At 34.6% G+C, this 13686-nt stretch overlaps 1 protein-coding gene and 1 long non-coding RNA gene across 2 annotated transcripts; both read left to right on the forward strand.

Moving 5' to 3' along the window:
- Positions 1–8179: 8179 nt before the first annotated feature.
- On the forward strand, positions 8180–11437 carry LOC126876204 (venom serine protease Bi-VSP-like). The gene is made up of 7 exons (XM_050639074.1): positions 8180–8192; positions 9489–9540; positions 9612–9809; positions 9978–10073; positions 10145–10299; positions 10628–10969; positions 11380–11437. Exons 2-6 carry the CDS (start codon positions 9522–9524, stop codon positions 10781–10783), a joined length of 624 nt encoding a protein of 207 aa, XP_050495031.1. The 5' UTR covers positions 8180–8192; positions 9489–9521; the 3' UTR covers positions 10784–10969; positions 11380–11437.
- A 477-nt stretch (positions 11438–11914) lies between these two features.
- On the forward strand, positions 11915–13312 carry LOC126876234 (uncharacterized). The gene is made up of 5 exons (XR_007694021.1): positions 11915–12124; positions 12337–12432; positions 12509–12787; positions 12863–13131; positions 13215–13312. It is a non-coding gene; the product is annotated as an uncharacterized LOC126876234 (long non-coding RNA).
- The last annotated feature ends 374 nt before the right edge of the window (positions 13313–13686 follow it).

The raw sequence follows: 13686 nt of genomic DNA on the forward strand, positions 1-13686 counted from the left end.
GAAGGAGATTGGAAAACATAAGACTGGAGAACTACACTGATTCAGCATCATTCTTTAACGATTTCGAAAAATTAATAAATGAATTAAAAAGTGCGGGCGCACAAGTAAGTGAGAGGGAAAAGCTGAATTACATGCTGAATACGTTACCCGAAGAATACAGCTACATAGCGGACATAATAGACGCATTGAAAGAAGAGAATCAAACGGTAGCGTATGTGAAAAATAAAATAGAAATAGCAGAGAAGAAAAATAAATCCAATCGAGGAGAAAGGCAAACCAACGCCTTTTCTGCAAAAAAGGAAGGATGCTTCAGATGTGGAAGATTAGGACACTTTGCGAGAGAGTGTCAAAATGGCGTCCAAGCGGGAAGCAGTAACGGCTATTGGCATGGGCCAACACGTGGTCGAAACAGAGGAAGAGAGAACAAAGGCAATACGAGCAGAGGACGTGGAAACTTTCATCGTCAATCAAGAACCGGCACGGGCGAGCATGGAAACTCAAGAGCAGGCATATGGACAGCAACGGCGCACGCAGCAAACAGCAGTGAGACGAATGAAATAAGTAAGAACGAAATAGTGTGGCTATTAGATAGCGGTTGTACCGATCACATAATTAATAATATAAATTATTTCGATAAATCTATCGACCTAAAAGAACCGGTAAATATATATTTAGGCGATAATAGACCGATAAAAGCGACAAAAGTTGGGAATGTTATAAGTTATTTTGAAGCATTCGGAAAACAAAATAAAATAAATATGAGGAAAGTATTTTACGCGAAAGAAATGTCCGCAAATTTGATTAGTTTAGGTAAACTAACAGACAATAAGAATACGGTTATTTCCAAACGAAATATTGCGAAAGTAATAGATGAGGATAATATACTTACAGCTGTAGCGTTCAAAGAGAATGGGACATATAGAATAAAAAGTATATTGAAAGGGAAGAAGCACTTAGTAAACAGCGCCGAACGTAGTGGTATGAGTAAAAAGGAAAGATGGCATAGGATGCTAGGACACGTAAATTTTAAATATTTAGAGATTTTGGGTAAAGAGCAGCTAGTGACTGGCATACCGAATGAATTTGAAAAGGAACTTTTGAAATGTAGGGTGTGTATAGAAAGCAAAATGCATAACTTACCTTTCAAAAATAATCGAACTAAGGCTAGGGAAATAATGGAAATTATTCATACGGACGTATGTGGTCCCTTTAAGACTACCGGATTCAATGGAGAAAAATATTTCATTTCATTTATCGATGATTATAGTAAAATAGCTAGGATCTATTGTATAAAATCAAAAGATGAGGTCTTTGATTCTTTCGTACAGTTCGTAAATGAAGCCGAAAATTTAACGGGCAAGAGGTTAAAAATATTAAGATGCGATAATGGTAAAGAATATTTAAATAATCGAATTTATAAATTTGCTAGGGATAAAGGTATAAGAATAAATAATTGCCCAACATACGTACATGAATTAAACGGGACAGCGGAAAGGTATAATAGAACAGTGATGGACATGGCGCGTTGCTTGTTAGCGGAAGCGAAAGTACATAAAAGGTACTGGCCGGAAATAGTTTGTACAGCGGAATAACACCAGCTCAGATAAATGACCCTCTAACTTACCTTTGTCCTCGTCGACGTCAGTGATTTTAAAGCTAGTTATAAAGTGCACTTCTCAGCCAGCGTCCACGGCAGTCAATATTATTTAACGGGTCTTAACGCGATGTAAAAAGGGAAAAAGGAGGAAAGAAGGAACAGGGAAGCAAAGAGGAAAAACGAATTTTTCATTTTCTCGAAACTGGATCAAGTTTCAGGCTGCTCGCCAAAGAGTCTGTAGCTAACGAGACAAGATTAGACAAACCACGCTTTAAAATCCCCACAGAACTATAATAATCCTCGAAATCAATACGATTCGTCGATCCATCGCCTGATTAAAAAATGAGATAGGATGAAGCTCACTAGTCGGCCTTTGAACTTTCAATAGTGATTCTCTGTAAATGCTTGAAATTGACGCTTGGATTCTTTCCAGATTAACTAGCTTTGCCCCTCCCTCCCTTTATCTATTTTCTTAGATCGACTTAGACTGCCACAACATATTATCTTTCTTCTTTTCTTTTCTTTTCTTTTCTTTTCTTTTCTTTTCTTTTCTTTTCTTTTCTTTTCTTTTCTTTTCTTTTCTTTTCTTTTCTTTTCTTTTCTTTTCTTTTCTTTTCTTTTCTTTTCTTTTCTTTTCTTTTCTTTTTAGTGGTTAGAGATAAATTTTTCATGTCCTGACTGATAGTTATTTAAAAATACGATATCGCGATTGCTCGTCAAATTTTAAGCCAAGATCTTGACGTAATATTACACAAACTAGCCTCGCTATGTGTAAAACAAAAATAATTCATGCCCGTAATAAAACCGCTGAAAACGAGATCGATGTCAATGAAGTTGACAATGAGGTACGTGGTAGTGATAAAAGTCGATTAATCTTTCTTTTCGAAAATTCAGAGATTCATCCGTTACGGGTTCCCTACGTACTCGTACAAAAAAAATACAGGACAGTTAGAAGTACAATTAATTGATCCTAACATCGCCGTACAAGGAGTCCTAATAGACTTCGCGAGCGCAGAGTAGTACGTGATAGAACAAGCGACTTAATTACAGCCAAAAATCATAAAGCCTAGTAATTCACCGTTCGCGAGCCCCGTGTTACTCGTGAAGACGAACAATGGTTCAGATAGATGATAGGTAGATTTTCGAGAACTAAATAAATATACGGTCGCGGATCGGTATCCTTTACCCCTCACTGCGGATCAAGTCGCGAGATTGCAAAAGCGAGATATTTTATTATTCTGGACATGGCCGGTGGGTTTCTCCAAATCCCTATTCATCCTAATTCTAGGAAGTATACAGCATTGATTACCCTCGATGAACAATTTGGATAATAAGTTGTTGTTTTCTTCGAATTCTTTTGTGCCTTTGTTCGATCCATTCTAAGTTGATCTAAGAAAATAGATAAAGGGAGGGAGGGGCAAAGCTAGTTAATCTGGAAAGAATCCAAGCGTCAATTTCAAGCATTTACAGAGAATCAAGCGGGCTGGTTAAGGTCGTGAGTTGAGCAATTATCCCGCGTTAGGTTCAATCAGGTTAGTCCCACGCGAAATTGATCCAACCATGCGAAAACGTGTATTCTGAGTGTATTCTGATTTCTGTTGCAGATACTTTTGGATTGTTTATTTCTTTCCGCTTGTCATCGCAACTTTTTACGAATAACAAACATGTACAGCAGCTTGGCAATTTACATGAAAACGATCATAATTGCGGTCTATATACCGCCAGCCCTTCTTCACATTCTTCAGTTAAAGATTGGTAAGTTGATACTGATTAATTATGCAATCGAAATCCTATATAATGGCTACAAAAAATATTTGCATCATTATTCTCGTTTCCTAATGAATCGCTGTTTTAATCAAGTTTTATATTGCATCAAATTTCTGTAGTTACACGAAAGTACTAAATTATAGAAAACTTGATATACACGGATTTAATTAATTGATAAATTAGTCAATATATAGGCATTATTATTTCACGTGAAATTTTACAACGTCAAAAACCTAACATTCCTGTACGAGCAGTATTAATCACAAATTGTGAGAATGCCTACTGATAAGGAAGAAAGATAATATAGAAAACGCAGACTTATGGAAAGAGAATCCCTGACATTAGACACGAATACGCGATTTCACGAAATATTTTATGGTATATATAAGATAGAGAATATACATAGAGTACATATAAGTATATATAGAGTAAGAATATATATAGAGTATATATAAGTACCAAAAATACATCCTAAGACGTGTATGCGATCTACGCTGTATGGGACGTGTTATAAATGGTTTCCGCTACTCAACCGCATTTGAATTTGTGAACACGATCGAACAATTGACACGAATTATTAATTCCCGTCTCTACTCTAGTAACGATTTGCTTTGGAACGAGGTCGAATCGTTCTGATTCCGCGCATGATTAACAAATAAGTACAGAGGACATCAATTACTTGGATGGCCTTCCTGAAACTTGATCCAGTTTCGAGAAAATGAAAAATTCGTTTCTTCTCTTTGCTTCCCTGTTCCTTCTTTCCTCCTTTTCCCTTTTTACATCGCTTTGTTTTACATCGCAATTTACATTTATTTGTAAAGTTTGAATCTCCTCGATATTGAAGATGTTGAAGCTGCAAGTATGTATTTCATTTTAATCCATTCGAGACCGAGATTTAATTGTAAGACGATACCTAGGTGTCGCTACGATTTGAATGTTTAGTTAGAATGATTCTGTGTTTTACTCTCTCCAGGGTATCCTTTTCATACTTTGATTTTAAATCGATGACAATCTTAAATAGTATGCCTCATATTTTTAAAATATAAAATTATATACTATGTTATTCTATAATGTATTATGTACAGTTAAATATATATATATAATAATTCTATATTGAAAAAAATATGAAATTAACATGATATATACATTACTACGTAAGTTATATATAAAATATGTATATTATACCCTTGCCTACTGACTGATATGAATTTCTTTCGGTCTCGAATGCGTTAAAAGAGAGCGCAAAGAAGGCGAAATTACTTATTGTAATTAGTAAATCGACCTGAGAGGCAGACAGATACAAGAAAGAAGGAATATTATATTAGCGGCATTATCATGTTTTTGCTCTCTTTAAGTCTTTCATCGAGACAGACAATCTACAGGTATTAATCGACCAATTTCTCCAAGCTGATAACTTCGAATTGATGTTTCTATATAAGAAGTGTTATGTGTTAATCTGTCTAAATGTTTAAAAGGTGTTATAAATTAAATGTTGTTAAACGATACGTAATTGCCTTTTGATCGTCAATTTTACTATCAAGGGGTCTTTTATGTATGCGTAATCATTGTGAATTATAACAATTTATGTGATCGATATTAAAGGTGTTTAAAAGCATGTAGTTTTTTTCTATATTACTATTCTCCTATATTATTATCCTATATTATTATAGCATTCCTATATTATTATAATATCCAATTACATGTTGATACACAAGATATACAGATTATTATTTATAACGTTTTGGTTTTCTTAATTGAGTCATTCATTTAGTACAAATGATAAGAAATTAGTAATAATTCACAAAAAAAGGATATCGTAGTAGAAATATTATAAAAAAACATTTTCTGTTTTAGTGTAGAGTTACTCCTTCTTACAGACAGTGTCGTACAAATCTGTACGTCTCTGAGAAAATGTAGGTATCTGAGCCCTTACTTCCTCAACAACTTTTAGATCTGATAGAAAAAAGAAACATACGAAGTAATAAGTAATGCTTACTAATAAATTCAACAAATACAGAGGAAGATGGCTAAATCGATAAATTAACGAGACTAAAAATTAATTACATCATGGATCTCTCGCTTTTAATTTTAAGCTGTAAATTACCGATATCGGTGACTGCCATATTCTCTTGAGTTTCCAAATCGTAAAGAATCTTTCCCCAGGGATTGGTCAACTGTGTATGTCCCCATGCGACGTAACTTGCTTAAGGAACACGAGCCGGTGATATGCAGGCAACGTATAATTGATTATCATTCGCTCTGAAACGCTGAAGTAATGACCAGTGCAGTGGTCCAGTGGTCATATTGAATGCCGCTGGATATATCAGCATTTGGCAACCTAACCCAGAGAAGCAGGAAATATGAAGCCACCGAATACCAATTAACTTCGTAGTTGCACGGTTCACATTCCATCATTTCTGAATATGCGAGGACAGTCCTCTTATTGTGCTTTTAATTCTTTTATTTGTTTCATTTTCAGCAAATATACTGGTTTTTTAAATTAAGCTTCTTTTTATACAGAGTTACAGATTATATTAATTTTATATAGAATATATTTAAGAAAGATATTTAATTTTTTGCTAGTTAAGTATTGATCGATTAAGTTACTGTACCTTTGTTCCGATAAATGCGTGCCATTTCCTCGAATCTAATATCATAGCAAATGCCAATACCTATTTTGCAGCCCTTCACATCGAACGTCGTTAGGGAGTTACCAGGACTGAGTGAATCACTCTCTCGAAAAGTAATCTTATTAGGAATGTCGATGTCGAATAGATGTACCTAATAACATAAAAATGTAGTCGCTAATTCTATTGCTGCAACTTTTGTAATTTAATATCAAAGTTACCAACTCCTAAACTTTAATTATTTTTTATTTAATAACTGACAGCGTTTTTATCACTTTCTTTTATTAAAAAATCCTATCATTTAATAATGTTTAAAAAGGAGAAAAAATAAGTATAATAATATTTTAAGTATGTGAAAAATTTATACAACACAAACACATTACAACAAAAATGGGCGTTTCCCGTATCATAACGTATTTTATAAACCGTAAATTATAGAATTGGTTATAGTATACGTATGTACATATGTATATTCCTAAATTATTCCTAGATAGAGTCACTTTCTTCGCCCCAATATTTTCAAATTCAAAGCCATAAAGGAATATATTACTTACCTTTCGGTGTTTTGCTATCAAAGTTCCATCGGGACCCCAAATAGTACAGGTATTGTACAATTTATCGCCCCCTATTTCAGGCATCGTACCACCAACTACATAGATGTTGTTTTCTTTAGCTGCGTTCGATGAAGCAACGCTCGTTTCACCATCAGGAATACTCTCGGCGTATTTTGGAAAGTACTCTGCATTGCAATATTTCAATTAATGAAAAATAACTGTCTTTTGTTCCAACCATAAATTAAATTGAAATGTTTGTCAGTTTTTTATTTTTTAAATTATTAAAATAACTAAGTTTTATATTTCGACTTAATTAAATATGCAATTACTTAGCTAATAGTATATATAATAAATTGTTTCTACAGGTTCAAAATGAAAAATGAATATTTAGAAATATTTAATTACGACAATGCTATTTGTGTTAGCATCAGTGGCTTGTTACTCAACGACTTTGCTAGTACTTTTTCAAACATAAAGTTAGTTTTCAATTAACACTTATACTAGAGGCGGAATTATAAATGCAAAATAATTGATAATACTAATTTATAAGTACCTAATTATTAGTATCTTAAAAAATATATTTATACAAAAATCACGATAATCATGAAAATGGGGAAATCCTATATTCTCGAATCAATTCACAATTTATTTTGCATATTAATTAGATTCCGCGCTCATCAGTACGTACTCACTGGCGACATCGAGAAAATTCCTGTATCGGCAATTCCTCGTACGACCAGAGGATCGGAAATATCAAAGGATATTATGGCGCAGCGCGAGTGGAGAAACAGAAACATATGAGCTTAACACCGTAATACTCTTATCATAGAAATAGAAGCAGTCCTCAATTCCCGCCCTCTAACTTCTATCTCCACCGATCCAAATGATCTCCTAGCCCTCACTCCCGGACATTTCCTCATTGGCGATTCATTAATGTGCTTACGTGATCGAGATTTCAGGGACATTCCATCGAACCGACTCTCCAAATGGCAGCATATCCAACAGCTTAAACAACATTTTTGGAACCGCTGGCATAAGGAGTATTTGAACGAGCTAACCAACCGCAATAAATGGAGCAAGGGTGGACACAGCATCCAAAAGGGCACAATCGTCATCCTCAGAGAGGACAACGTTCCCTCCATGCATTGGCCTCTGGGCCGAGTTATCAAGGTTCAACCAGGCGCCGATGGTGTCATCCGGACAGCTACAGTTCAGACGGCAAAGAGCATTTTGGATCGGGGCGTCAAAAGGCTTGTCCCACTGCCAATTCAACCCGATCTCGAGAAACCCGAACAACTAGCCACCGAGACGAAATAAGATGGGAACTTCAACCACACCTCGCTAGTTTGATCGGTACCCTCTCAACGGGGGGAGAATGTTACGCCATGCGGCTTACAATAGGTCATATTCTTAACTATCGATCGCGGCACTATAATGTCGCAGACGGATCGTCGCGTCTGCCCGGCAAACAAACATGGTTCATTAAGCAGGGCGACTTCCAGAAACGTCGACTCGTGGCCCGTATTTTACCTCGCAGTAAAAGAATGTGGCGTGATCCGAACGTAGTGGGGGTCGCCTTCCAGAAAAAACGAAAAAAATCGAAAGGCGTTCAGAACTTTTCGAGATGTCGAACCGTCAACACATGTGGTATGTCGCGCATTACTTATCAACCAAAACGCAGTTACATTTTTTTTGTTCCATTTATATCTTTCTAGTTAATAAGTTGTTGAAATAAACATTAATTTATTTGTGTTAATTCTGTGGAATTTCGTTGAACTACCCTTATTATCATAATCGAAATAAGGGGATCGATCAGTTCGTGGCGTCGATTATTTAATCGTAACGGGAACTTACAACTCTCGTTGACGTGCTATCTCGCGATCGCGTCTCTCCGCGAACGGTCGAAACAAAATGATTCACACTAAAAACTGTCCTGAATTCCTAAGAATTTATTTACCGCAAAACTGACAAAGTGTTTATTTAAAACATGAGGTTGAAGGTAGTCCTTTTCTTTCATTTCATTCATTTTCATTTTCTTTCTTAAGTATGGCTAACACAATATCTAATCAATTAAAATTTTATATTTTCACGTGAAAAGTTTCTTTAGATAATTATTATCAACATGATGACTAACTCTTACGGATTAATACGTGTCTGTAGGGCAATCCGGTGGACTTGATCGGCCTTTTACTTCGAAAGTTGAGTAATCGGTGTCGCTTTCTTACGCATCTTTGAACTGTATAAATGTTTTAAAATTGTTTGATCCAGAATGTACCACACCGGACAATCAAGAAGGCAGGTGCCTTGACTACAGAAAATGTAAACCTCTGCAAGAAATATGGCAGATACAGTACCGTACAGCCACCGATTTTTATAGACGATCAGTGTGCAGATACCAGGGCAATGTTACGATCGTTTGCTGTCCGAACGATCCAAACAAAGAGAAGAGAGAAATTTTAATAAAAACTGTGTATAAGTATAAGGCTTTGCGACCACCATACTGTGGTTTTAGCAACGTCTCTCATACCAGGGTGGTCGATGGTAAACCAGCTGAACTTGGTACGTTTTATGTCTTTCTTTCCGATTAATAATAAGCCATTTACTGCAAAGAATGAACTTTAAAGGCATTAAACAGCACATCAATGTACATTTCAATTAGACTAAATAATAATGCTATGATTTTATCGGTAGTAACTTTACTTATTAACTTGAATTATTTCTTTCTTTTACTTCATGTTAGGAAGAGTATCTTTTTGCTTGAAATAAAAAATTGATATAGGAGTAATAATATGGATAGAGATCAAAAACTGTTAGGGCAGAAATTACACGTTTGAACTTTATAGTTCAGTATAGTTCAAATAGAAATTATATAGAATTATTTAATAATTTGTATTCCACTGGAATAAAAATTTAATTTCTGTCTTTATCAAATCTCTATTTCAGAGTATTTGTACGTATGTACTTATCGTCTGCTGTATGATCGAATATCGAATAGGTAATAATCGTTGTTACCCGTTATGTGAGAAAAAATTATGTATATTCACAACTATGACTATTGCATTTTAGGCGCTTGGCCATGGATCGCTGCATTAGGTTTTCGTAATCCCCGAAACCCAGACAAACCACTATGGAAGTGCGGAGGTTCCCTGATATCGGCTAGGCATGTTTTGACCGCAGCACATTGTGCACATATGGATGGAATAGAAAACATACACAATCATAATATTGCCATTCTTAGATTGGTGGAGGAGGTGCCATTTTCGAGTAAGTCCTCAAATATATATATATATATATGCTATTGAGTATTACTGAAGTATCATATCCTGAAATTTCTTACTGTACACATATATTGTGTCATAAAGCGTGTATAATTCTTTCTCATACTTTTGGTCATTCGTTTCCTGCATTTTCATTTATTTTTTTATTTTTCAGGGTACGTATATCCCATTTGTACGAAAGAGCCCCTACGAAAGAGCAACTTCGTCGGCTATAACCCCCTTGTTGCTGGATGGGGAGCATTAAGATATAGTAAGTGATATCAATTTTATAATAAAATTAAATAGTTCCAGTCTTAAATATCTTTCTTATTTTCTTCGTAGGACGACCACGACGTAATGCATTAATGGAAGTACAAATGCCAGTGATTAAGAACGCCGAATGCAAAATAGCTTATTCCAAATTTCCCAATGCACCTGATATCACTGATGGTATAATATGCGCCGAACATGCTCAGGGTGGAGAGGATTCTTGTACGGTAATTAAGTTACAGAGTTACTACAAACTATACGGTATCTGAAGACACGTCGATTCGAATTAACATCAAATCGACGTCTTAAACATTAAAAATAATAGATAAACACAATTTAATAGTTTTGCCCACTTCTCACACCTCGTTATGGTATTTAATCTAATTTCCTTCTAATCTTAGTTTTGCTCAAAATACATATAACATGTACGTTATAAATTGGAGTATTTCAATACACAAATCAATAGAAGATTATTACTGTATATAAGTATAATTTCAATACAATTCGATCGATATATTTCAGTATCTTTGATTAAAAATTTAACGATCCTTTCAGGCTGACCGCGGCGGACCACTGCTGATACAACATGAATTAACCTCGTATTTAATAGGTATTGTGTCTTATGCTTATAAGTGCGGCACAGCTGGGTATCCCAGCGTTTACACTAGGGTCACATCGTACCTTGACTTCATTCTCCAAGCGATGCAATAATATGATATTACTGTTCCATAAATATCATTGTGTAAAAAACGTAAAGTTGGATTTTCTTATTGTGGAGATAAGAAACAGCTCAAATTTACATTGTTTTGTACGTTACAAATTATAGGCTTAAAATGTACGAAATGTAACTTTGAAACGACACTAATTTTTTACGCACGATAAACCTCCACGACTTAGGTATGTAAAGATGATAAACGTGTATTAATTCTATTAATTTGGTAATAATAAACCAACTTTCTGAGAAGTTCTGTAAATTTCGTTTCTGTTGTATCAAGAGAATAATGGAATATTCCACTTAGATCGTATACTTCTTGTACGTACGTACAAAATTTTCCGGCTAATCTAAAACACTTCATAAGATAGAGAGCTTCTGGAAATTCGGACACAGAGAGTGCATAAAATACAAGATAAGTCTCGTGTCTTTCAAAATTATTTTTTATTCGCTAAAAACGTCCTGTGTACTCATGCAATCACATGCAACCTCGAAACTTCACTTATTTTTTATCACTTTCCAATTCAATACACAGTTTCAGCATTTTTGACTATATGTAAGAGAAATTTCCATTCAGCCAAAGGTGTACTTACAGATTATAGATTCCTATACGACTCTCAGTAAAAATTTATCCGCACTCCAGATAGTTAAAACTTCTGTCGACCGTATTGATCCATCTGCACTCTTCGTATGACGTCAATATCTGTTCAGTGCTGCTGCGCAGGTTTCTTTGTGTTACGTCAATTCGTTTGTGGCCGTTGCGCGAGTAATGGCGCTTTGCAATGGTGATTTGCAGGAAAACAGTGCAGGATGCTGTGATTCGTTTCTTGTGGTCGGAGGTTATGTTTGATGCCTATATTTATCAAAGATTTAATGCACATTATGGAGAAAGTGTTTTGTCACGAAGTGTGTTTGAATGGGCACAAAAGTTCAAAGAAGATCGCACGAGTGTTATGAAAAAACAGCTGGACGCCCGTCCACATCCACGATGACAACATTGAACGTGCTCATGAACTTATGCTCTATGGAATAGACGAGTGACACTGGATAATGTGGCAAATCATTTGCAAATCAGCCACGGCTCTGCTTATGCAATAGTGCACGACAGATTTGGATTTTAAAAAGTTTGTGCGAGATGGATGCCGAAAAAGCTGATGAAAAGGTGAAGACGACGATGCATTCGTGGTTCGCAGCTCAGCCCAAAACATTTTTTAATGAGAAAATACAAAGGTCCTTCGGCAAATGGACAAAGTGTATACAGAAATCGAGTGATTATGTCAAAAAATGATGTATGTCTTTTTTGACAATTGCTTAAAATAAATTCTACACCGACAGAGCGGGTAACTTTTTACTCACCCTCGTAAGACACTTAAATTTCCAATCTATTATGATGAATAAAAGAGCTTATACTATTAAATCTAATTGTATTTTGTTGCATGAGAGTACACGTGTATGTGATGTACATTACCTTTATATCCCCTTGAACGCTTCAATATTGCGCATATATACTATATTTTGTACAGCTTCTATAAAATTTCGTATGTTTGTTTAGGCTGTTAATCTAGAGGCTGGAGTACAAAGAAGTGGCACAATGATGTGGGCTGATGACATTTATAATTATCAAGGAATCACCCCTACATTCGCTCAGGTATATATCGTTGACTATAATGTATTTAACATATATGATTGTTAGAATATTAATAATTAATTTTTAATTCTATCAGAATTTTAATGAAACTGTCCCTTGGGAAGGAAGAACTGATACCTTGATATCACGGTTTGTACATCCTATATATACGACAAATTTTAGAACATTATATAACGAAGAACCAGATCGTCGTGGCCATGTGATGTGAATAAAAGGACTTGAATTTGATGATATTTTTATAATGTTAGATAACATAACTAAGTATCTTCACAGTAAGATAGGATGACATGGTTTACATGATCTTAATGTTGTTCACTCGAGTGATGATATTATAAGGAAAAGTGTAATATCACAGGTAGGATGATTCATAATTTAGAACTACTAACTCATGTATGTATTAAAAATTAAAGAAATATATTAAATTTTATAGGATATTTATGTTTAGTAACCAGTAATTCAGAGATTGGTATTCATGGTTACTATAACGAGGCTGTAGAAACGCACCCTTTCTTCTTTGCAAATGGTCCTGTATTTATGTCTAAGCCGAAACTGGAACCTCTGAATAATTTAGATTTATTCTTGTTATTTTCTAAAATACTTATCTACAGTATACCATAAGGAATGATACCGTATCGCACCTAATCAAGTGCCTTAAGAAACATCAACAGGATATCACAGTAATCCCTTATCGACTGATATGTAAGTAAAAGTTATCTGTCATTGTTATACACAATTATGTGTTAGTGTTATACACAGTTATTTATCATTTTCTATTAATTCAGTTGTAGCCACTACAATATCTATGACACTGGTAGTAATTATAAGAACAATAATGATGTTCTATAAGAGGAAATGATGATTAGGAACAAAAACTTACAGGTAAGTCAAAGTATATGTTATTTGCCATTTGAAAAGAAAGTTACTAACTTGGAATTTTTTGATAAATAATAATTGTGCAAAATATATTGGATTTCAAATTTGTCAAAAATTGATATTTAAGAAGCATTGTAATAATATAACATTAATATTTTGATTTTTCAGAAGATATCATGCGGTGGATGGATAATATGCAAAAAATATTAAGCAGTATATGAATTTTCCTATTGCGTAGAGATAACAAAATGAATTTTAAAAAATGTCGACACGGTAATAAGAAATAGCATCATGACAAAGAATATATAAAGACAGTTTCATTTTTTATAAATAAAAATTTGTTGTTCCAGATTTTGAAATACAGTGAAACGTTTAATTAGT

This window comes from Bombus huntii, unplaced genomic scaffold (assembly GCF_024542735.1).
Source record: "Bombus huntii isolate Logan2020A unplaced genomic scaffold, iyBomHunt1.1 ctg00000067.1, whole genome shotgun sequence".
NCBI lineage: Eukaryota > Metazoa > Arthropoda > Insecta > Hymenoptera > Apidae > Bombus > Bombus huntii.

Coding starts and splice junctions, on each gene's coding strand:
- LOC126876204 (XM_050639074.1), top strand. Junction 9,810..9,977: donor GGAGGAGGTGCCATTTTCGA/GTAAGTCCTCAA, acceptor TTTATTTTTCAG/GGTACGTATATCCCATTTGT. Junction 10,300..10,627: donor GTGGAGAGGATTCTTGTACG/GTAATTAAGTTA, acceptor CGATCCTTTCAG/GCTGACCGCGGCGGACCACT.